General features: G+C 36.7%; 1 protein-coding gene across 5 annotated transcripts in view; it reads left to right on the top strand.

The window, feature by feature from the left end:
* Nucleotides 1-27173, top strand: part of nectin1b (nectin cell adhesion molecule 1b) — a 313306-nt gene that overhangs the window by 271959 nt on the left and 14174 nt on the right. For 2 of the 5 annotated variants that reach the window (XR_013817234.1, XM_079825766.1), the window contains exon 9: nucleotides 4722-4906. The exons of 2 other annotated variants lie outside the window; for them this stretch is intronic. Coding sequence is in view for 2 of the 3 variants with exons in the window: in XM_079825766.1 (XP_079681892.1) it covers nucleotides 4722-4862 (141 nt within the window). In the remaining variant the exon portion in view is untranslated. The remainder of the gene's footprint in view (nucleotides 1-4721; nucleotides 4907-27173) is intronic. One more of the 5 variants, XM_079825765.1, reaches the window with a different exon arrangement.

Here is a 27173-nt window from a genome sequence, read left to right as displayed (position 1 = left end):
GGAAACCCCGATTCGAATCCCGCTTGGAGCGGGTTGAGTGGGACCATTTATATTTGGTGTCTTGACCCGGAAAGGAGAGAGTTTAAGGGGGGTGAATCTATCATATGTTGACCAGTAAGAGGTTTGCGTGTAAACCTCACTCCCTTGGCCTCAGGAAAAGCCTTCTTTAGCGTCCTTGTTAGCACCCCGTCCTTGTTAGCACCCCTCCCACTCTGGAAACCCCGGTTTGAATCCTGCTTGCAGTCTTTAGTGTACTTGTTAGCACGGCCACCTCCGAGCGGGTCGAGTAGGACTGGTTACATCAGGATTTACTAAAGACACGCAGTGAGAAATTAGCGGTGAAAACGCGTGGACAGGGTTTTTTTGTTTGTTTTTTGCGGCTGACCGACATATGCATTTGTAGGAGTTTTAGACACAACATTTATAGGAGACGAGTATTTAAAGGAATCATGCAACGCAATTTACTAAGGTTTACGCTTGTCAATTTACTGGTATTTGCGTCATTATTTACCACCCAAAAAAGCATGTTTTAAACCAGATGCTAATTTGCGCTGCTCTTGGTTGATTGTGTTGGTCATTATTATGCTAATTTGCCCTGTTTAGTAAATCTGGCCCCTGCTCTCTACTAAAAAAAACGCACCACAGAAGCGCTCTCAAGCGCCCGCAGCTAGGCGTTTTCAGAAGACCGCTGATGTTTTCAGCTGGCTGAAAAAGGCTTCAGTGGACACACAGTCTAACTGCCTTGTCACAGGGAAATTCATGAAGGGATTCAGTTGCTCACTTTTGTTTTAATAGTTGTGCCTTTCAAAGGAACAAAAATGGCATTCAGAATTCCCCTTGATTTTTTTTGGGACTGGGAAATGGGTTTGGGATGCAGCCCTTGTCTTCCTTAAGCCTCTTGAACTCGAGGGACGGAAACGCAGGGGTAAGCAGAGGCAGCTCGGCTCTCCGTTCACTTTGTCATCTTGAGCAGAAAGGGCCAGGGAGACACTCTCGCCATCTCGCAGCACTGCACCAAAGGCACACCACACAGATACCGCAGAGCTCATCTCATCACCTATTCACAAAGAGCACCGCCAACAGGAGATACCTTACACTGAACATCCCATTGCATTACTATCACTGAGACATCAAAACCAATATCTACAGCATCTGTTCACATACAGTGACACCGGCTTACAAACCTAGTGAATTACAGAAGATTACAAGCCCCTTCCTCCGCCGCAGCATCGCTCAGATGGGGAGTTTGTCATTTGAATCTGAATAAAACAATTATCTGCTAGATGTTATCATGAACTATGGGATATAAAGAGGATAGGAACTGTCAAAGCAGAAGTGAAAATCCTGCTGTGCCAGAAAACGAAGTGAAAGTAATGATAAAGGAAGATGACAGTTTATGCTCCTAGTTTGAATATAAAGTGCCACCACTGAGAGATTATAGAATTCCACCAGAGTGTTCATTAGCTCCTCAGCAGTGATTGGATAATGGCTGAAGAGCCGCCACATTAATGCGGCCTGCGGGTGAAATCCGCCGCATTACTCGAAGATTGTGAATTCTTTTATTACAATTCAACGATTTGTGGCCAGAACAAAGCAGATAATGACCTTTTTATGAGATTCAAGTTGTCTCATAAACATTTCATGGGCTAAATCATTTCAAAACATTGCCATCTCATCTTATCCAAATGTTTTTAGGTCCTGCGATTGCGTTGAAGTTTGTCATTTAGTGTGTGTGCTTATTTTGTTTTCATGTTATGCTTGTCTTCTTTTATATCAGGTTTTATGCAGTGTGAATGGCTGATTATTTTTGATTGTGCTGCTATTTTATTATTGTTCTTCATGTGTTATTGATGTATGAAATACATCTTTTACCTCTCTGTCCTCTACTGCTCATGTCTCAGACTTGCTTTGTCCTACATTTGTTATATATGTGTTAATACAGTGGACCCAAAGAGTACAGTATGTGGACATTTAAGACGCGTGCTTGAATGTCATTGATAGAACATTTACATTAATAAGGGATCTTTTGAAATGTATTGCAATGGTATTCATGGTACAAATTGGGCCGCTGTATGTCATCTTACAGATTCACATCATTGATTGTCATTTGCTCAACCTTGAGGAGCTGTGTTTTAGTCCTTGGCCCTTTTGAACACAGGCTCATGTTTGTTTGTTCTAGCTTGATTGATTTATCGGTTACACGGCAGGCCATCTGTCTCTTTATATGAAAACATCACCACGTCTGGTTTCAGTGTTATCATTATCATGTTCCATAATGTCTGTCCATTCATCTCATCTCTGCTCTTCCATGTCACTTCACTGGAGGAGTCTCGTCATATTGCCTGAACTACATGATTTAACAGCTGTAGAGGCAGAAGGAAGTCATAGAGTCAAGACAGTGATACCAACACAGAAGCAATGAAACAATCTGGCATTTACTGAGCCAATATATATACATTGTTTGAGCTTAAAATATTACTCACACAATTAAGTGCATACAAATACATATGTTGTTGGTCTCACTATCAGCACACAAGCCATATGTAGGGGTGAATCTCACAAAACCTGGCAAGAGCATACCCATGCCATATGTAACTTAACTTAATTTAGCTTAAATTCAAAAGGAAAAAAAATTAGAATGATATGTTCTTTTATATATATATATATATATATATATATATATATATATATATATATATATATATATATATATATATATATATATATATATATATATATATATATATATATATATATATATATATATATATATATATATATATATATATATATATATATATATATATATATATATATATATACCATGATTCTTAAAAAGTAGATTCCCAGTAGTATAATGTGACAATTACTACCCCTCCTTCTCATTGTAAACCCATTCTTATTGCAGCAATACGAAAAAGAATTTTTTTTTTTATATATAATTATATACATTATATATTTTTATAGAATATTTTCATGACAATTAAAGCTACACTGTGTGATATTTTCCCCCATCTAGTGGTGAAAAGGTATATGACCATCCAGCAAATTTTAGTTTCTGTTCCTCTCAATTCCGATTTCGTTTCAACTCCTACGGTGGCCGATTTAGTCCAAGATTAACATGGCTTCCAGTTCGACCTCGTCCACATTCGACACGGTGCCTGTGGGATATTCTGTGCGCAGTGGGATGGTTGGAACTCAACTGGCCTAATTATTCGCCTAGAAAGAACTGCAGCTAATCCAGAGTGAACTTTGATGATAGTGACACAAAAATACTTCTGAGGTGACATCAACTGAATTACGCGATGACACACTCTGAAACACATCTACAATGACAATAACTTATTACTTACGGAGTTATTAACGCACAGAACTACCACACAAGGAAAAACAGACTTTTGAGGAATAAACAAGCCAGGAAAACTCTGTATAACTCTGTTACTGGAGCTGCTGAGATGAAAACTCTCTGCACATGCACCAGACAAGTCTGAACAAGTTGACGCGCACATGCGCGAGGCAGAGAATTTTGTACAGTGCCATCGAGTATTAAAACCGGTTAAAACGCGAAAAGCGAAGCTTGAATTTACGGGTATGTCCCTCTTTGGCTAATGTACTTTCAAGATGGAGGGGCAACATGGCGACCACCGTTAGATCCCATTACCTTATGTATTTTCAATGGCATATTATAAACTTACGAGAATACTTTATTACTTGAAAGAAGTAAATATACATTAATGAGCACATATATTTTTGAAAGAACTAAGTGTTTTTAGCTAAGAATAGACTAAAAAAGTTACACAGTGTAGCTTTAAGCACTCCCCCCTCCATTCTCATAACCAAAATGCCAAAAAATTAATAATAATAATAACTAACAAACAAAACAAAAAACAATCATCATAATTAATGTAGTGTGGGGGAAGAATGCATTTAAAATGTAAAGTATTTTTAACAATGTATGTTAATATACATAACATCATGAAGTTCAACATTGCAGTATATATTTTTTTGCAGTATATCGGTAAGTAAAATTGACTCTATATATAGTATATATTAATAAGATGTAATATATCTAATGAGAATCACTATTAAGAATATTGTAAATTACGAAAACATTTTCAAATAAAGAAAATAAAAAAATAAACACATCATGATGCGTTACGTTACAGTAATGAAATGCTAGGTCGAAAATGTCAATTGACAATTAAAAATGTTTAATGACAATAAAAAATGTCATAATGCAAAATAAATCTTAATTATATATATATATATATATATATATATATTTATATATATATATATATATATATATATATATATATATATATATATATATATATATATATATATATATATATATATATATATATATATATTATATATATATATATATTTTTTTTAGATTCACCCTCAGATAAAATGGCTTTTATTTCAGAAGAACAAATATATTTTTTAGTAAAATGTTTTAGTTAAAAAGTCAAAAAAAGTTATTATGACTGGACTCTTCAGTGAAGTTCATTTCACTAACCTGGAGTCTGTGTTCTCAGATTGGAGTGACAGCTCTCTCTTTCTGTTCGCCTCCACACTCACTCTCTCTGTCTCTCTCTCTCTGTCTCTCTCTCTGTCTCTCTCCCTGTCTCTCTCTCTCTCTCTCTCTCTCTCTCTCTCTCTCTCTCTTTTGAGCTCCACTCCTCATACATCCTCTCCACCTCTCTTATCTCCAGAACTCTGGTCACAAGGACTGTGATGTCCAGTATGCGGAACTGGATACTTCAGCTTTGGCATCTTCTCCCAGCCCACGAAGCTCTGTGCACACTGGCGGGGACCTTGTCGAGTACGCAACCATCCAGCCTAGCTCACACTAACGCATGCCATTGTAGGCCTTTCCCCCTATGACTCTGGCCTCAAGGTACACAGACTGATGCACTCCTATGTTTCTTTTCCTCTGTTTGTCCCTCACTCTCTTTCACTGACACTGAATTCCCTCTATGTTTCCTGTGTGTGTCTACTTTCTTGTTGTTTTAATTGGTTTGTTTACCTTTATCTATCTATCTATCCACTCTTATATTGTCCAAGGCTGCCCTCTAATTGGTCACACTTTATTTCAATGGTCTCCTTTAGATATTCTACTAACTATAAGTAACTTTGCAACTCCATGTCACTTAACTCTCATTGGAGTATTAGTAGGCTGTAGTAGACTGTTAGGTTAGGGTTAGGTATTAGTGTTCAGGTAAGTGGAATAAGTTGACATGTCGTTGTAAATTTACATATAGTCTGTAGAATGTCTGTTGGAGGACCATCAAAATAAAGAGTTAGCAGATATTGAGTCTACTAATATTCCTATTACTGGTAGTTGCAAAGTTACTTACAGTGCTGGGTAGATTACTTACAAATTATAGTCAGTTGATTCCAAATGACATGATAAAAATGTAGTTAGTTACATAATCCATTAAGTGCATTACATTTTACTTCAGAGTTTCCCAGACTTGGGTTCGTGGTGTTTAACGATAAGCCATTCAGTAATTAAATCATACAAAATCATCATTCAAAGTATGTTCACTTGCATGTCGTGTGACCATTAACCAACATCCGAGACCTATGAACTTTTATCTTTTATTATTTTTTAGTATTATTGACTAAATTTTATTATTGATGTAACTTATTAACTTAAAACAACATACTTCAAGTAAATATATTAGGTCAAAGAGGTTCAGCTGATGACAAATTTGGGGAACACCTGCAATATGAATTGACAAGAATTTGTAAAAAATTTTATGTTTTTAAAAGACAAATGCCTTCCAAAGACAGTAATAGACTGAGTGATCATTTAAAGGTGCAATATGTAGGATTTTTGCAGTAAAATATCCAAAAACCACTAGGCCAGTGTTATATATTTTGTTCAGTTGAGTACTTACAATATCCCAAATGTTTCCAACTATTTGTAAATCATGAGAAAATTGCTATTTTAACCGAGGAACTGGGACGTGTGGGGGAGTCGCCTGTCAATGGCGTCATATCTGGGTCACCCTCGGTTTCCGCTTTTACTGCTGTAGAAACCATGGCAACAGACGTGGACAACTGCATAACATCTAGCAGCACGCTGTTGTAGTTTCGTTCAAACATTATAGACCATGGCAAGCAGACTTTGAAACAAAATTAGAAATCAAAAGAGGACCAGTATCGACAGGCATTTTCGAGATGGTGAGGCTTTGCAACAAACTTCCGTTTGAGTTTGAATCTATGTTATGTCGCTCAACACGATTAAATATTAGAATATCATCAATATGATGTAGCTACTGCTAGTCTCACACAGCCAACAAACTAACACACAGAATAACATTATAACTTTCAACACACTCAAACAGCATTGCGTTTCCTCACAGTTTTAACTGGTCAAATAAACTGACCTGGGGTGCGTTTCCCAAAAGCATCGTTAGCCAACTATGGGCCCAAGTTCCGTCGTTATCAACATAGTTCAACCAGTCGGTGTTTCCCGAAACCATTGTTCCAACGAACATTCGCAAACAGCATCACAAACTGGTGTGGTTGCAACGACAGCTCTCGACCTGTGGTTAGAAGCATAGTTTCTTGTTTGCATGACATGTGGACTTAATACATCCTTATCTTTAGCAAAATAAGCAAGCTGACATTCAGGACTATCTATATCTTTTATTTTGAGTACATACAAATGCCATTTATGTCTTTTAATTTTGTCAAGAGATTTTAAGCACTTTTTTTGAAGAGTGCGCATGTTGTTTTTACCCAGCAGTTGGGTTGTTTTAAGCAAACATTTAAACCAACCACTGGGTTAAAACAACCAAATAGCTGGGTTTGTCCATTTCCAACCCAACTTGAGTTGTTTTTAACCCAGCATTTTTTAGAGTGTATTTGAATCTGTAAATAAAGCTAAATAACTGAGAAAAATAAGAATTAGTCCTCAGGTGCCATGTCCATAATTTATAGCAAAAAAATTTAGCATGAATTCAATCTCAAAATAATTAATTAAAAGCAGTTATTACTCCACCACCTGCGTGACATCATTAACCAATGTAGTTGAACAACACAGATTTGCGACAATACGGTTTCGGGAAACAGTCGTGACTAGCTAGTAGATTTCTTTAACCCTCTCGAGTCGGCCGTCGCGCCGGCATGATTGGCTTGCTTTTTTTCTTATTAATGCCAAAGAGACTCAAATAAATCTGTCGTTTTTTATCATTCAGGCAAGTGTTATACATCATTATAATCTGTTAAGTTTCTATTTTTTTTTTAGTACAGTCACAATAAAAACAAATTGTTGTGCTTTTTGCAAAATAAAGAAATCAAACATGATGCGCGATCTGCAGACTCTCTGTCAAAGACGTTCATTCAGATAGTCTTCAGAAAATGACCTCTAGCTTAGTGAATAATTGTCTTACAAACATGAGACATATGTCTAAAGAAACGCTGAAATGTCAGGTTTTAAACACTGTAAACCCCAAAAAAAACTAAGATTCTGTGTTTATGTAATCCGTTTGAAAGCAGAGCGATGTCGTTCCTGAGCGGCTCATTATACACTAATGTGACCACGCCCACAGAGCACGCGCTCTATTGAGATTCAAATACTGAGACGATGCCCACACACACATCAGCTCAAACAAACACATTGTGCACGAGGGCGCACTGAAGCTGTCTTTGTTTAAATTAGCTCAAAATTACTGTCAGATGTAAGTAATTACCTTGACAAACTATACATCATTTAAAAGATCTAAGACTCAAGCTTCCATTTTTGACCTCTGTTTTATTCTCAAAGTCATATAGTGACCGTAATTTGTTAATATGTATCAGGAGTTATGAATATGAAAACCGTCGGTACCTTCTAAAGATTGTAATACGAGCGTCAGCTGCTCTAATTCATAAAAAACTCTTCATACTTCATACTGGCAGCCGGAGGGCGCTCCGTGCACATGTAGTCCATATATAGCACGCATGAAGAAGATACCATGTGACATTGACATAAACAGCTTCCAGAAATTGCTCTAACATGCAGCTAGACATGTTTGAAGATAATAAACACACAATTGCGACAATTTATGGCTTATCTGTGTTATTTATACCATGTTGGGTGTTTTCATAATAGATTATAATGCAATGCTACTCGAGCTTTTATAATTATGCTGAATATTGTAAAATATATGTTCTGTCTGATTTTGTGATCCAAAGCCAAATGAGATCACATAAGGTTATTTAAAACATTTGACTTGTGATATAAAGTAAGTTTGGAGTAAAAACATGGTTTTAATCTCATTAGCTAATTGTTGTGTTTTAAAAAATTGGTGTGAAAAATCATAAATTATAGTTTAATAAATCATAAATTGTTGTGGCAGAGAATATAGATTGTTTTAAGTTATCTGGTCTACCTTTATGAAGCAACTCTGTGCCCAAGCAGAATGTCCCCTTGGGGAAAATAAAGTTAACTAACTAACTAAGCAAAAACTCACTTCATTTTGATTTTCCCCCCAGAAATCTGTACTTATCTAGTAAATTAATCTTGATTTAAGAATTTTAAATATTTGGACTGGAAACAAGAAAAAATACCAAATAAGAAGAGCATTTTTTGCAGTGTAGTCAAATCTTCTGATCATTTAAAATATAATAGGCCTTTGTTGATTACATTCCAAATAATATAAACTACAAAAAATATATATTTCCTTTGCTCTGTTGTTCTCTGTCACAGGCCTACCTGAAGCTCATTCATTATGCAGCTCATTAATACGAGTCCTTTGTTATCTCAGGTGCTCTCATCATTATTCATTAGATATCACGCCTCCTTGCATATTGGCTTTGTGAAGAGAACTTGCAAATTTTAAATCAGTGTATTGTTTTATGTGAATGAGTAGACTCAATGATTCTCAAATCAGTTTGAAGAAAAAAAAAACTCTATACAAATACAGACAGGAGTCAAAAGTCTTGGGAACAGATATCTATTGTGTGTTTTGAGGCCTTCATTTAATTATTATTATTTTATTTTTTTCAAAATCCGTGCATAAACATTTTTCTCTCAAAAATACAAGTAGGTACATACATGTTGCTCACATATTATGGTAGCCCAGTTTGTGCTGAATACAGTGTAATTACACTTTTGCCATTGATGTGTTTATAAGCAACTGAAAAAAAAAACTAATGTCAGAGCATGTCAAAACTTCTAAAGGGCCCCAAAACAGCTCAGACTCATAGGGGTTAACGATGCAACGTACTATGGTAGTTAATCAGTGAGTTACGTTGTTGCATGGGAAATGCACCCCTGTATGAGTAATAATTCAGCACTTGCGGGTAGTTCAGTAGAATGAACTAGATTTATTTAAGTTGAAGATCCTCATTTATTTATATCCCCCGGGACTCGCGTGTGGAACCAGTCTGGCCATTCTTCTCTGGCAACAGCAAGGCACTGGATATTTTCTCTTTTTCTGACCATTTTATGCAAATCCTAGAGATGGTTGTGTGAATAAATCCAAGTAGATCAGTTTCTGGAATACTCAGACCAGCCCGTCTGGCACCAAAAACCATGCCACTTTCAAAGTCACTTAAACCAACTTTCTTCCCCATTCTGATGCCCAGTTTGAACTTCAGCAGATCATCTTGACCATGTTTACATGCCTAAATGCAATGATTGCTGATTAGATATTTGCGATAACGGGCAGTCAAATAGGCATACCTAATAAAGTGGCCGGTGAGTATATAGTGTTTTTTTTTTACGGTTCAAAAATGTGAAAATGAAAAAGAAAAACTTTTATCTAATGCAGTTTTGCATATTTAATGAGCTTTGGCTCCCCCGTGAGTCCACGAGGAATTGTTTTGAAAGCGTGTGGGAAAACGGCAACCGAAATGATTCGTCCCACATGGCTTGCAAAATATCTTTATCAAACAAACACAATGATTTATCTCTCATCCACCCGTGATTGATTGGAATGTTATTTTTTTATTACTTGGCCCGCCCGATCGGTAGATATAAGCACAAACCGTGCATCACACTCACACACACACGCCAAGTACGTTGCAGACTGCATGATCAAAACTTCCGCGATTGTATTTTTCCTTCAAATATCAAGTCAAGAGAGTGAACAACGCACATCAAGAAAGGCATGTTATTTCACTATTTAAGATAGCCCGTCGGCAGGCCGGGCTTACGTTTTGGTAACCCGTCTGAAAAACACATAGACCCGGGATGTTGGGCTTTGCGAGTCCTAGCCCATACATGTCCAAGTCTGATCCTGAATCACAATGCACCAATAAAACCACAAATAAAGGATTCTCCAGACTTTGACAGCATGCTAATGTTCAGTTAGACACGTACACATAATTAATAGATATCAAACGATCTGTAACAATGCAAGACTATCACATGTAAAAAAAAAAAAAAATACTCACATAAGTGTGTTGCTTCATTCATTCATGTAATCTCATCCTGTCTGCAAATCTAGTCTCTTGTTTACAAACGAATCAGTGGTTAAATGATGAAACAGACGCGCAATGTTTTCCCCACGTGAGCTGGATATTCATTAAAAATAAAGTTCATCCATGCATTCATAATATTGGATTCCGAATTAAGCTTATGCAGTATGTTTAGAAATTCTATCCGGTTTAGCTCCATGCCTGTTTAGCTCCATGCCTGTGTTATGTTAGTGGCACGACTCGGTGGGCAGGGCTACAGAATCAGGTGTTGTTCTTCTTCTGTTGAGGTGGTGTTTCACTACACTCTGACGTCATAGCCTGGCAAATTCTGAGATCGATCGTTTGCTGGGCCTGGTGTCAATTAAAGCTTTTCTTTGACTTACAAGGAAGTTTTCAGCTCTGAAACTTACAGGATATTCTTATATTACCATGACCTTTTATGTATCAAAAGCTCAAGGGAAAGTTGATTTCTCAATTCATGACCCCTTTAACTAAGGTTATCTATGTAGTCAAGATACATGATTTAACTAATGTATGTATTTATAAATAAAGAATCAGATTAGTCAATTATTAAACAATTAACACTTTGCTTATATTAATGCTTCATAGGCAATGCTAAAATCAAAACTGCATCAATCGTACAAACTTGGCTGAAAGCTTGGAAAAGCTTTATAATTGTTTTTTGTTAAAAGTAGTGAACATTTGTGTCCAAAAGAAGTCTGGAATAGTCTGCATTGTCATGCATCTGGGGCATTGTCAAACACGTGCTTTGTCCAAAGAGTGTAATTTTACAGCTGAGATTGATTACATTGCTGCAAACAGTTTATATATTATTCAAGAACTTGTTTAAGTGAGAAAAACTATGTTTAATGAGGATTTGGAAGAGCTGTATGAGTGGACATTTGGTTAATTGCAATTGAGATTGCCATATGTTAAGCGGCTGTCTTAGATGTGACTAAATACTAAAGCTTCTAATTAGAACAAATGAGCTACCATGATAGTGATGTGATAACATGTCACTAATGTCAGTTTGATGGTAATGTCAGTTTTGTGTGTAATTTTTTATTTCACTGTTTAATATAAGAGACAGCTTTTAGTTAGCTTTGGCTCTTTGATGCTTTAAAATGTCTGATTTTGTTTGATCATTACAACACAACAACATTGGCTTTACCAATTACGATTATCTGTTTGGACAAGCAGAGTGTTCGGGAACCTCTTTGAATACAGTCATTGTTTTTGCATTTCCGTTCTCAAGAGGTGCAGAAATTACACACTTCAGCTTTAAGAAAGATGCTCAAATGTGCATTATATGTTATGTTGCAGTCTTAAATCACTATACTATTCAAAAGTTTGGGGTCAGTATGATATATATTTTTTGAAGTTAATACTTCAGCAATAATGCATTAACTCCTAGCAGTCGGCGGTCGTGCCGGCTGACGAACTCGTTTTTTTTCTTATCAGTGCAAAAGAAACTCAAAATACTCTGTCAATTTTGGTCATACAGACAATTATAAAATACATCATTCGAAACTGTTAAAGGTCCCATGGCATGAACATTTCATTTTATGAGGTTTTTTAACATTAATATGAGTTCCCCTAGCCTGTATATGGTCCCCAAGTGGCTAGAAATTTTGATGGGTGTAAACCGAGTTCTGGCTGTCTTTCTCTGCCTTTGAGAAAATGACAGCTCAGACAAGCCGATCTGGAATCTTGCCTGTTATGTCGTCATACCAGGAAAGGAGACCTCCACTTCCTCTGCTTTGCCCGCCCAGAGCATTTGGAAAAATGGATTCAGTTTATGTCAGCACAGGCTTTACAAACAGACTTTATGATATGGATTCGACTGCACCGCGACAAACAGTGAGTAACAGTGTTCATTAATGCCTGATCTGTGATCAGTGATTTCTGATGTGTAGCTAATCATTCAAGTTCACTCAGACTTTCTTTCTAGATCGTTTAATGATCGCCGTCTTGATGCCCTAAGCGTAATGGTGCGTTCACACCGGACGTGATTCGCGCGAGTGATTTACATGTTAAGTCAATGCAGAGACGCGAAATGGCATTCTGCGGCGCTATTCGCGCGATTGAGGCGGCGCGAAGGACGCGAATTGAGCGTTTTGAACGCGCGATTCGCACAAATCGCTCAAGTTGAATTATCTGAACTTTGGCGGATATTTTGCGCCGCGTAAACCAATCAGGAGCTTGCTCTAGTAGTGACAACAATGAGGAGAAAATCTGTATATTGATATCTGGTTCAGACAATATGATTATCACTGTGATAACATTAAATGACATGAAACACAACCCAGTCTCTTTTTGTTAAATGCAAGTTTATGTATGATCAATAATACAAAATTATAAGTAATGTATAACAAGCTATACATGAAATAAAGCAAACAATTCAGTCAAACATTCAAAGTCAGTGCTAGTAGGCTAACGTTACAGCTGCAACGTACAGTTATAGCCTAAAAATATAAAGTAATGAAACTTATCTTTGCCCTCAGCCTAAACGATTTGCCAGGGAACAAATTATAGATCCATGAGACCAAAGATCGGCCGTTACAAGACGAATTATAGCTCGAGACACACCACAGAGACATCAGAGCCAGCGGCAGACGGCAGAAGGACTGGCCGAGAAAAGGTTGCCCTCACTGGCTTTGATGAGCGCTGACCGCCGCTGTCCGCTGGAGCTCACAACTCCGAAAACGGCAGATAAAATGTTCAAATAGGCACTCTTTATATAAATAAACCACAGATTTGAACTTTAAACAACTACATTATCGACTGAAAAAGTCTTAAAACTACGTTTTGTCACACATTAACAGTAGATTTTAACAAAAAAAAAGACATGTAAACACAGCCCATGTCAGCCATTTCTCAACGAGACGAGCTGCTGGCGGAAGCCCCGCCCATGACGCGAATTCGCGTCTGTTGTGCAGTGAATGTCATGCGGGATTCGAATTTCACGCGAGATTCGCGTGAGTAAACTCAAAATGTACACGCGTCCACCTTCGCGCGAATCGCGTCCGGTGTGAACGCCATATAAGGCATCAGTGAATCGAGCCAGTGACTAAAACGATCGTTTCTGTTAATAGCATGAAACACATCTGTTTTTTAAGTGATTAAACTACAGAGAGCGATCAAAGAACACTCTTTATAATGTCCGGAGCTGTCAATCACACATTGCGAGTGTATCTGCACACTTGCCCAAACTACCATTATAAGGAATGACGCTGTTATGCAGCACAGCGAAGCTCTTACTGTATTCATGTCGATGTTGTGTTTGCTGTTAGTTGTGGTGAAAGCATTTTGTGAGAGAAAACGCATTGCAATGACGAGATCACTGCATTCACGCGATCAACAGACTGTCTGTGTAGCTGTTCATGTGATGAGAAAAGATCTAAAAATAATGCTATAATCCACACTTTGACGATTCGTTCATCTTGACAGCTGTAATGGTACATTACATGTGTTACAAAGTTCGTAGAATAAGGTGGAAGAAGACAGAGTCGACGTGACTGGGACTGTTTATTCAGAACTCTCAGATACAAACACAATAAACTTGCTGTTAGCACAGCACTCTCAACAACTTCCTCCAGCTCTCCGTGGTTCACGAGTGCCCAGTCAGTCTCTCTCTCTCATGCAGTGCGTGCAGTGCCTCGCTAAACCACGCCCCCTCCACAACATAATCTAACACTCATTTCAAATGCAAAGATGTCAGCCAATCACAACAGTGGGCGTTTTCACTTAAGTCTCACAGCAGATATGCCCCTTGAAACAGGGCATTCAGCCAGAGGGGTAATAACAGTATAGAAAAAATGCCTTTTACTTCTAAATTATGACATTTTTTGATGTAAAAATCATACTAACAATATAAGTACACCTCAGGAAACATTATAAAATATTAGAAAAATGCCATGCCATGGGACCTTTAAGTGTCTACTTTTATTTGTGTACACACAAATAAAAACACAAAAAAGCATTGTGCTTTTTGCAAATTAAAGAATTCAAACATGATGTGCGATCTGTCACCTCTCTCTCAATGAAGTCCATTCTGATACTTGTCAGAAAATGAACTGCAACTTAGTGAATACTTGTCACACAAACATGAGACACGTCTCAAAGAACGTTGGAATGTCATGTTTTAAATAATATAAATCAAATCAAAAACAAATATTCTCTGATTATGTAATCTGTTTTGAAAAAAGAAAGTTGTCAGACGCCCATGTAGAGTGCATTCTATTTAAAGGCAAATTCTGACGCGATCCATGTATCCCAGCCCGCATCAACTCGAAAAATCTTCAAGTTTAGTGAGATTCATGTACTTTACATCGTTTTGAGGTGAGGAAAAATCCTGGAATACTTTACCTCAGTAGAAGATGATCAAAAGTCACTTTCATGCTGTTCATTTGAATGTTTTATTCATTCAGTCCTGAAAAAAATAAATGTACTGTACCACTGTTTCCACGATAGAAACTGTTTTAGGCATTGATAATAGCAATATAATAATATTCAGCACCGCCGCTCCCACCACACGCTTCACGCACTGCACGTAGGGCACCAAGTGCTGAGGGGGGCACCAAAAGAAGACCCATCCACCCCCCACCCCCATCCCATAGTCAGCTCTACAAAGTCGCCATGCAACGGGACTGATAATATTTCCTAAACCCTAAATCAGCATATAAGAATGATTTCTGAAGGATCATGTGACACTGAAGACTGGAGTAATGATGCTAAAAATCAGCTTTGCATCACAGGAATTCATTACATTTTAAAATATATTTAAATATAAACACTATTACTGTATTTTTGATCAAATAAATGCAGCCATGTTGAGCATAAAAGACTTCAAAAACATCAAAAACCTAACTGTCCCCACACTTTTGAATGATAGTGTATGTACTTTTATCTTCAACATTTTGTAATTTTGCTTGCTCAGTAGGTTTCAGAGAGTTCTTTTAACGTTATCTCCACTGTATAAGATAAACACACAAGAGGGTCTGACTTGTGCCTGTTACCGTCCCAGTGTGCAGGAGATTTCCCATCGCTTCAGAAACCCATCTCTTCTTCTTCTTAGATAATAGCAGCCGAGAGGAAGACAGCGCAAAAAAAAAAGAGGCAGTTCTCAGGGGTAAAGTCTGAATGAGTCAGCCTCACTGTTAAAACAAGCAATTAATATCACAGCGTGCAGTTCTCAGAGGGCCACCACTGCAAACACTGCTGAGCAGGAACATCGTAAAACAAGAATAAATAACTCGACAAAAGACATTTTATTTTCAAAAAGCTAATCAGTCTTTTTTAGCAGAGAATGTAAAGTATGAAGGCAATGGAGCAACATCAACAAAAGAAATTGTTAAATCAACATTTGCTGTTTTCATATAAAGGGAAGTGAAAAGTGTGGATTATCAAATTAAATAAATTAATAAAAAAAAAATCACAATGAATGGTGTATTAGGACTATAGCAGTCCATTTTTAGTCCTTCCACACACAAAAAGTACCACCGTTTTTGGTTGCACTTTATTTTACAGTATGTGCACTTGCATGTACTTATAGCCTTCTTACCGAAAGTACTGGATAACATAAGGTAACTACATAGGTTAAGGTTAGGTTTAGGTGTAGGTTCGGGGGTTAGTACCTAGTTATTACCCAATTGCAATTACTGTAATAAGTACATATGGGGAACATGACTGTAAAATAAAGTGCTACCCTGTTTTTTTCTCGCATTATGGTATCCTTTGAGTACTTACTGTACATGAAATACATGAAAATGGTAATCATTTAGTACCTGTATACAGTTTCTCAAATACTATCAATGGGTTATGGTCCCACCAATGTACTTTTCTCTTACGGCTTACAAGCATAAGATAGAATTTCAGATCAAAATGATTGGTATCATGTTATTTAATTTCTCTAGCATTTTTCATCAATGTTATGAAAACTGTATTTTAAACCAAGCATTAAAGTCAAAGTTTAATATTGTACTATAAACAAATGTCAGGTTCACACAGTATGAGGACTGGTGATAAACGCATAATAATCATTTATTTCTGTTCAAGGACACAAATAACTTTTCCTTAAGAATAAAAATAGTTTTTGAGAAGTGAAAGTAGAAAAGTTAGTTTTTTCTATTAAAATATGAATAATACAGCAATACAAATTTAAATATATAAAGTGATTTCACAAGAAATTTGTGTCAATGAATGCTCTAAAATAGCATAATACATTTTTAATTTAAGTCAATTTAACACTTCAATGTTGTACTTTATTCAGCACAAACACACTTGCTTTTTATGAAATTAGGGTTATTATGCAATGCAGTGCATCTACTGTAATCACAAATTGTTTGGTTGCATTTTATTTTACAGAACGTCACTTACCTAAGAAAGTAGTGAGCAATACAAGGTAACTACATAGGTTAAGGTTAGGTTTATGCTGAGTTCACACTGCAGGATTTTAACCCAGATTTTGACTCGCAGACAGGTTTTGCGAAATCGCAGACAAATGCCCGAAATCATAGGCAAATCGGTGCTCGTTCACGCGAGTGACAATCACGCAGTGTGAATTATCAAAGACTTGATCTGAGATAATCGCAGATGTCCATGAGATATTTGGCATGCTAAATATGCGATGACCTACAGCCAATGAGAGAGCAAGATACAGCATACAAAATAGCATATTTTCTTAGTGATAATTGCTATTTACATTAAGTGCAAATAGTGATAGATGCTATTTACACTATGTGCAAATGGTGATAGATGCTATTTATACCAAGTGAATATATAAAATATAATTTTCTTAGCGATAGATGATATTTACACAAAGTGCAAATAGCTGTAGATGCTATTTACCTAGTGGCAACTTAGTACTTAGTGGCAACTATTTACTAAGTGATATATTCTATTTACACCATATAAAAGTAGCAGTTCTTTGCAATATGTGTAAATAGTAATTACATGCAATTTATACTTTATTTTGACAGATATATAATATTTGCACCTCAGTATTGTTGTACATTAACATGATGCAATAATAATGTAAATTATTATATTTATTAAAATTATTAAATGGATGCTGCCTTAATGGGACAGTAAAAGCCCTCTCTACACCGATCCCTAACCCTACCCAATAAATGCTTTTATTATTATTAAACATTTTGTTAGGCACTTTATTTCCACTTTTAGAACATTTTCTTAATTTTTATTGAAAGTAAATGGCTTTCCGATGTGATGAGAAAAGGGACAAGAGCGAACTCAGCAAAAAGTTGATTCAAACTTGAGTCGATCATGTCAAAAATAAGACCCTTAAGCCTTATGCTTTACTGATTGCACCACTGAAGACATTTAAATACAAGTGTTTTTTTTATTATTATCTTGTGTTGGGACAACCAGGCATTGTTAGGCGGAGCTAGTGCAAATAGCGCTTGCCAACAAGGCACGATATTTGCACTAGGAGTGAAAAGACACTCATTGCACATTGCAAAATTATTTATTTACCTCCAACTCTCTTTGCAGAACACAATCCTTACTCCCTGTGTCTCCCCAACCATTCCCTCCTCCATATTTGAACTGAAAATCAGCGCACAGACAATTTGGATCACAAGCTTCTTGCGGGCTATCATTTTTAATAACAATTCCAGTCTCGCGCGAGAACTCCGGTCTGACGCACGCGTGAACGAGCATTGTTTTTTTGACACGTCTCGCGTGTGTTTGGTTGTGAAACATAGTTTGTGGGAAAGACAGAGTTGTCTGCGTCCTATCTATTGTTAAGTCATGCAGTGTTCATGCAAAGTTCAGGATTAGTAACTAGTTATTACCCAGTTATTATAATTACTATCATAAGTACACAGTATTTACATGTGGAACTGGACTGTAATTACCTGAAGCAAAAAGCGGGTGGCAAATTAATTTTGTTTATAAGACAAGATGTTTGTGTACATTTTACATTAACCATGGAAGTAGTAATTTATCAAATGCCAATCGAATGACCAGGCATATATCCATGATGCGCAGCATTTTAAAGAGTGACCCTGCATCATAGTGGTTAAGTAATGCTGTATAGTTCAGACATAGCATGTCAAATCACAGTAATCTGCTGCATCCTCCAAAAATGTGCTCTAAGAACTGGCCTAAAAAAGAATTGCGACATGCAAAATGCTTTTAGCACTAATTTTATTGGCACGTTTGCACTGGTTTTGCATAATTCTTTTAGTGAACTGAGTGCTGAAACAACACAGACAGCGTGTGCTAATAAACAATGCCATCAGCAGACTCAATTCAATGAATTTCCCCCTCAGAGTTCTTTTAATAGGAATCTGATTCCTTGAATACATCACAAAGTCTTGGAGTTTCTCTTTTACTTTGTCTGGACTGAGGTGCATTTTCTCTAATTGCTTAAATGATGCAATTACATTTGCTTTGAATTGCAATTTCCAAGTGTTTTTATTTTCCATTAGTACTTATTAACATTAATGAGATTCAATATCATTTGAAATGTCATTCAAGCCCAAATGTGGCCTTTAAAAATGATAATTACCTCCTCAGCTTATGCCTCAAATGTGGCTTTAGCCATTTGACCCATATTACCATAATGATTAATGACTGACATTCCAATATCTGTCATTAGAGACCAAACATGTTTTTATCTCTCATCCCATCTAAGCCGTGATGATTCAAAGGATTTGCAGTCTCTGATGGCGGCCTTTCTTCCAAAAGATCTTGCAGTGGCTTCTGGGTATTGTTCATTGAGCGTAATTTCTTTGTGTGCTGACCTCACACTTACACTCGCTCACATATGCTCATCCCATTGGTTTTTCCTTGCAAATCTTCCCTCAATCATCTTGTTTGTCTTGTTTGTGTATGTGAAAAGTGAACGTTTTCACTAAAGACTAAAAGAAAGAAAAGCCAGAGAGAGAGAGGGACAGAAAAAGTGTGATTTGTTTTATTATCACAGATAATAAGACAATAAGGCAGTCGAGGAGATTAAATGTCATCACGCTGAACAGGTAACCTCAGTCCACTTTTACAGCCTCATTATGCTCATAATTGTTCCCTTATAAACTAGTCTAACTCAAACGTTCTGGGAAAATGTTTTGAGATAAAAACTGAAAGAGTTGTCGGAAACTTATTGATAGTACCGTTGAAATCGCGGGACCGTGGTGTAGACTGTTTATAGCCTACCTTTAGCTTATTACTTCTGGCGACTGCATTTAGGCTTCAGAATTCATAAAAGTTGTGTTCATCTGTGATAATTATCTTGATGGACAAAACGTGTGAGTTTCATAAACTTTTGTTGATCACAGCGCTTGTTTTTTTACAATAATCCAAAACCCTATGGGAAGATCCTATTGGGTTTTTCTTGAGGGAACCAGTGTGGTGCTAACAGCCGGTTGGTCTACAAAGTGACGTCATACCTGAACCACTCTATAAGTAGGTGTGGCTCCGAGGCTCCGCCTTCTTTAAAATATAAATCTTCTTTGGTTCATTTCTGCTGTTCAGTCCGTCGAGGTCAGATCTGAGTGAAAAAATGAATACACTGGAGAGCTTCTTTATAGTAGAAATTAAAGTTGTAATTGAAAGCAACACTGACAGTTTATTTTATTTTATTTTTATTTTTTGTTGTTTTGTTATTTTTATTCATGTTTAACACTGTAGAGCTGCATGCTTTAAAGCAGTTTATTGCTGTATAAATTAAATATAAATTTACTAGATTAATAACCCTTTTTTCTGTGATTAATAGCAATTAAAAAAACATTTAAGTTTTTAATATAAGTATTTATAAGTTTTAATATTTTATAATATTTTATAATCTCAAAATTATTGTAGAAACAATATAAAGACAGTAGCCTATATTTTAAAAACATATTTTTATGAATGAAGGCCAGTATCACTAATACTAATACAGCTACTGATGTCTCTATGAAATTTGAAGCCATTCAATGTGTAATTGAAAGCAATACATTTCTTTTTAAATTTATTTATATGCTTTATAAATATAACAACTTTTATTTTAAGTGAACTTAAAGCAATCCTCACACACAATAAATGTCATATTTACTTTTGTCCTGTGAAATATACAGACATTGAATAAATTTATCAAACAGTCTGCACTGCATACATTATAAATTAAAGCTAATACATTTCCTTAGTTAAGAGCAGAAAGGGATTTTCTTTCACCTTTCTTCTTTGATTAGCATTAATGACAGAGATAATTAATGGCTGCTGTCACTTTAAGACCTCATACACATCACATTTTCTCTCACAACTCTTTAAGTTCATTTAAGACTTTATTTAACTCATTTATAAGGATACACGACAAAATGGACAGTTTGGCATAATTGTGCAGAGAACTCGATTCTGGTGCGCTGTCTGTGCGCACGATACTGGTGTCTTTCTGTCTGTCGTGTATGTGTCAGGACATTCACAGAGAGCACGTTTTCTTTTGTCATGTTGCACTTGAATGGTTTAAAAGCATTTGCAAGAATAAGAGCGTGATCATATAATGTAACGCTAGCCAAAGGATGAAAGAAAAAATGGATGTTTCGTTAATTGCGTTAAATATTTTAGCACGTTAAACTGAAAAAAATGATTTGCATGCATTAACGCATTAATGTTGACAGCACTAAAATAAACGTAACTTGACCTGATTTGACAAGAGTGTTGATTAGAGAGCTTGTGCAAACATATCCACATCACTATGATCAGATGCTTTCTTAACTGGTGTTTTCTCACCGTTTATTTTGTTATTGAGAGGAAGCGTGCTAGCCTGACGTCGTCATACTCAGATTCTAGTCAGAATATGAATCTGATACTGCTCCATTGGGCTGTGATTATGGGGCGCGTTTCAACCGAACCAGGAAAGAAAATGCCCCTGCACTCAATTGGATAGACCTACAACCAATCAGAGCAACGGAGTAAATGACGTATTGAGCGACGCATAGTAGTAGTGGGAAGTTCGGATTTGTGGGAAGTGGGAAGTTTGCACATTTGGAATAAAAAATAAATGATAAGCTAATGCAGCCAATGCCAAACTTTAAGAAAGAAATGATTCATTAATTGCTTAGCTGGGTCTTCAGGCTATGCACTGTTACGCTGCATTCACACAGGGCGTCGGCCTTAACGCTTCTCATTTACTTTAAATGGGTGACGTCATGCGTTGCCGAACTGAATTGTGGGTTCCGTCGCGTCGCTTCACTCGTGCTTACCAAAACGAGCATCATTTTTGAGAGAAATAGTAAAGGTGAATGCATATACGAACAAGTTCTCCGTTTAGGATTAGAATGAATTTAACCCAAGCACTCTTGGTGATGATTACGTTAATGTTGATCATCTGTCCATCATCGTATAAAGCCCGCCCTGACAATTTAATTGGTCCGAACAGCTCTGGTTCAAGCATAGTTGCACCACTACGGATCAAGTCCAGACCGAACTTCCCGACCTCAAGCGGTGCTAAGTGCGGCTGGCATCCAGGCTAAAAGCGTGCAGCATATCTAAATGCTACTCTCAGCAGTCTGGATTTTTGTACACCGTTGCAAAGGCATTTCAAACTTCTTTTGACCACTAAGCGAAGAACAAACAATAACTTTGCCTTGAGCATATCGGGGCTTTGAGTGCTGGGCAAAGTAATGCTTTTATGACAGGAATACAAAGATATCATATCAAGCAGGCATATTCCACATGACAAAATGCAGCATAAAATACAAGCATGTGAATTCAGCTGTGCACATTTCAAGAGACTTTCTTTTTCTATGACTTGCCTATAGTTTAATAGGTTTAATATGTGTGATTATGTTAAATTTGTTCCTTGTCATCTTTCATTCTGTCATCATTCTTCTTATTTTGCTCTTTAGTCTAATTTAACTCTAAAAAAAATTCTCTTCCCTGTGTGTACTTGTCTGAGTGTTGATTTTGCCTTTTTAAACGCACACCGCAGTGACCTTTCATATTAGTGTGGGTGGGTCTATGAATGAGGTAACCAGTAATTTACCTGGCAGCGTAGAGTGAAGTATGGGTAAACGTGTAGTGTGGATCCAGCAGGTAATCCAGGGCGGTGATATGTCCTTGTTATTGAACCGATGAACAGATGTACTGAGATGGGAGATGTCTAATGATAACACCAAGTTAATTACTTAGGTGTTATACTGTTAATCAGTGAGATGGTGGGTGTATAATGCCAAAATGTACTGCGAAAAGTTTCTTTTGGAATTTGCAGAGAAAATGAACCACACATTTGTGTTATGTAACTCATGCATTTGGCACTGTAAGTCATACTATGCAATGTAATATCTACAAGATCTGAAATGCTTGTAATGCACACACACCTCGGTTAATAAGAAAATCATGTTTTTATCTGTAAAGATCTATGGAGACCCATGTGGATTTCATTTTACTTCAGCTCCTCTATTATCACATCCCAAAACAATATTTCTCACAAGATTTCACAATAAGTCACAAGAGATTCGACAGCAGTGGAATCGTTTATCAACATATTTTCATCATGTTCGTTTTTCAAAACAGATACAGTATGAGTATAATTTTTGTTCATATCCAGAAACATCCCTTATCTTTAGTGGTGATTGTTTAGGCTCTATTATTTTTGCTCATACTTATGGATTAAGGATTTTTGCTTTAGGTTTACTCCTGTTATCTGCCAAGAAATGTCTGGGTCACATTTCACACCAAACTTAAAAGAAAATAAAAATAAACAATATTTTGCCAAAAGAAAATTAAGCCTATTTTAGGAACATTACCTCTTTTTAATGACAATTAAAGGGATCATGAGTTGAGAAATCAACTTTCCCTTGAGATTTTGATATATAAAAGGTCATGGTAATATAAGAGTATCCTGTACGTTTCAGAGCTGACAACTTTCTTTTTAGTCAAAGAAAAGCTTTTATTGACACCAGGCCCAGCAAACGCTTGATCTGAGAATGTGCCTCCCTGTGATGAAACACCGCCTTAACCAAAGAAGACGAACGCCTGATTATGTAGACACGCCCACCGATTTGTGCATGGCCTACGTGGAGCTAAACCGGATCGAACTTCCAAGCAATAAACATGTTGCATAAGCTTCATTCAGATTCCAATATTATGATGCATGGATGAACTTTATTTTTAATGAATATCCAGCTCACATGGGTAAGACTGTTTTCCAGACGGGCTACCAAAACATATCACCGGCCTGCAGATGGGTTATCTTAAATAGTGAAATAACATTCCTTTTTTGATGTGTGTTGTTCACTCTCTTGACTTGATATTTGAAGGAAAAATGCAACCGTGGAAGTTTTGATCATGCTGATTTGTCCGACTCTGCAGTGAGGGTTGTGCATGCGTGTGTGTTAGTAATGCACGGTTCGCGGTTATATCCACCGATCGGGCGAGCCAAGTAATAAAAAATAACATTCAAATTAATTGCGGGTGGATGAGAGATAAATCATTGTGTTTGTTTGATAAAGACATTTTGCAAGCCCTGTGGGCAAATATCATTCCGGTTGCAGTTTTCCCACACACTTTCAAAACAATTCCTCACGTGTACTCATTATAATATACAAAGCTTATCCAATCATAGCAGTGGGCGTTTACTTCTAAGGCTTCATTGTGACACGCCCATAAAAACAGAGCGTTCCATGAGAGAGTCTCAAAACCAGGGTAAATAATAGCCTATTACTTATTCATTTTGATGTTTTTGAATGTAAAAACCACACAAACATCATAAGTTGACCTCAGACAACAGTATACAAAAATATAAAAGCCAGTTCATGACCTCTTTAAGCATGTCCTTCTCCAATTGTCAGTGGCCTACTGTCAGTAAATTTGTAAATAATATAGAAAAAAAAAACTAACATATCCTAACTAGATCTCTTACTGTCCAAAAAAGTTAGATTAGTTTTTTTTTAAATAAGCCAAGAGTTTATAATGTTTACAATTCTAATAGTTAAGAGTAGTGACGCAACGGAATTACAATTCTGGGCCGAAACCGAAAATTTAGGATGCACTTGGCCGAAAACCGAAACTGAAGCCGAAAATGGCTTCTTTTAAAAACGTATACTAATATATATATTAAGTATATATATATATATATATATATATATATATATATATATATATATATATATATATATATATATATATTAAGTTACATAACAAAACCTAAAATATTTTTAACAATAAATATAAATAATAATACCAAATAATATTATTCTTCAAGTTTTATGTTCCATCAAATAAAATAGTTTTTTAACAGTTGTGCAAAAAAAGATCCACAATTATCTGAATAACTGCACACAAAATCACAGAATGGTTCTCATTAAGAACATGAGATGCTGCACTGAATAGTCTCTCACTGTCTGTCACTGTTCTCCGGGAAAAATGCCATTTGGGGGTAAAATATGTGTTTTTTTGGCAGGGTTGCCTGCTAAAATTCGCATTCCTGGGCCTAAATAATCACACAATTGGGGTCGCTTCAACCCGCGGACATGGAAAAACAGCCAGCGGGAAAACCGCGGACTTGGCAACACTGCTTGGGGCAGATAAATACCTGCGTGCAATCCACGCAAGCAATGGAATGCGGCCTTCGTTCGCGCGCCAGTAGTCAAGGGGATTGTGGCTTCTGGCAATGGCAAGTTCAGCTGGATACGTCTCTATTTGTTCTCATACCGCTGACAAGCTTTATCTTTGATAGGCAGACACGTCGCATGATAACCGCTCGTGAAACCTAAGCGCTTGCGCACGTATGGGAGGGCGGGTGACATTCATTTTCGGTTTACGTTTTCGGCTGTTTTATTTATTTCGGCCCGAAACCGATAATGCCATTTTCGGCGGCCGAAATTTCGGTGCACCCCTAGCTAAGAGGCAGAGGAAGTGCAGGAGACAATGATGTGATGATGAAGAATTGACCAGAAATGTCATTATATAATAATAGTCAAAACAGGTCAAATCATTTATGTAGATTTAGGATATCTGGTGTGTCTTTCCAGAACCTTAAGTCTTTTAGAAATCCGCTTATGAGATCCTGTTTTTCAGAAGTGCTTTTCCTGAAATGTTCTCCTGAAGTGATCCAAAAGATATATAACATTAAGTTATGGCTTGAATATGTTTTCTAATTGGCTGTACAGTGTCTCTGTGGATCCTATACAACAACGTACAGATAATTCCTCTGTTCAGATCATTGAAAGGAAAAATAGAGGCATGTCTTACATGCTCAAAGGAGCACTCAAGAATGACTGACAGATAAACTCTGGATTCCACCTTTCCTAAATGGGGTACAAAAAAGAGGTCCATTTCAATCACTACATATTATTTGAAAGCATTTTCAATCAGCATTGTAACTGGCTTCATGTAGAGCCACTAGACAGGCCAGAAGGTCAAAGTCCTTCTCTGAAGATAGTGAAATAATTGCTTTGGCAAATTCCAAAGTTCTGGAACGTGGCAATGCTGCGATGGGGGACTCATTACATTGTCAAAGCAGATAAAAGAAGCCTATTTAGGTCGAATTCCCCAAGGTGGACTATCAGAGAGACCCCTACTCGCCTACCTCACTGTTGAAGGTATTGGAAAAAGGAAAGAAAAAAGCGCTTCTTATGTGCCAGTGATTTTCATTTAGATTAGTGCTGCATTTTATGCAGGAGTGAAGTGTCTCTCTGAATCCCACACTGTCTTTGAGAAAGGTGCAGTCAAAATGGTCCACCTCCTCCATCTGTAGACATTTCATAATGTACGCTTTTTAAGAAAAGGAAGCAGATGTTTTTGTGTTTGTGTTTGTGCATATGTATAGTACTTCTCTAATATCAGAGTTCAAACAAAGACTTTAAACTGAAGTTTAGTTTTGCAGTGTTGTTTGGTAGCTTATTAGTTCGGCTAACATTAAAGCTTCAAATTTGTAATTTCCCCAAAGCAGCAAATTAACCACTTAGTTCTTATCTGTGGACTGTAAGTTGGTATAAACATCATTTTGTTTTATTCCTCATTTTGTTTTTTAATCAGATGAATTTCTAATTAATGAGATGTATATTTCAGTCAACTGTGCCTTGCACTGTGTGCATTCAAACTTCTGTTACGATCAATAGGCAAGCCTCTTTCTGAACTAGCACAATTAACACATTATTGTTTAAGCGTGGTTTAGCACTAATTTCACTTTCTTTGTCTGTTTCCTTGACAACCAGTTAAATAAATGACTGAAAATTAAATACTATTTGTCATGTTAAAAAAATGCTTAAGAACACGTTTTGAAGCTCTGTGTGCATGGTTAAACCAGCATTTCCTCCAGTAATCTTTGGCTTTAGAGATCTGATGAACAAGACAGATGTTCATAATAGCCAGAAAGCAAATATTTTTGTCTAATACAGGGTTAACTATGCCACTAGAGGAAACATGCTTTTTTTGCATGGAACACAAAAGGAAACACCTAAGACAATGTCCTGCTGGTCCCCATTCAGTTTGACAAACAAATAGAAGAATAGACATTCTGTTAAATATATTTTGTTTTACATGAGAGAAATAATTTAATCTGTGTTTGGAACAACATAAGAGTCATTACACCTTAGGGCTGTTGAATGCTTGAATCTGATTGGTTGATGAACGTTCTAAGGTGTACAATTATTTTCAGGGAAATGCACGGCATAAGTAGTTCAAGGCAGGTCTTGACCACATTACAGTTCGATATCACTTCACCAACTGATTTCAGTTATTTGAATAATAGTCTTTACAGCCGACAACAGCAAAATAACCAAAACCCACAATGACAATGAACAAGC

The sequence above is a fragment of the Gobio gobio genome (assembly GCF_949357685.1).
Source record: "Gobio gobio genome assembly, chromosome: 9".
Taxonomy (NCBI): domain Eukaryota; kingdom Metazoa; phylum Chordata; class Actinopteri; order Cypriniformes; family Gobionidae; genus Gobio; species Gobio gobio.
Note: the sequence above shows the minus strand (reverse complement) of the source record. Positions and strands in the feature narration are given on the sequence as shown.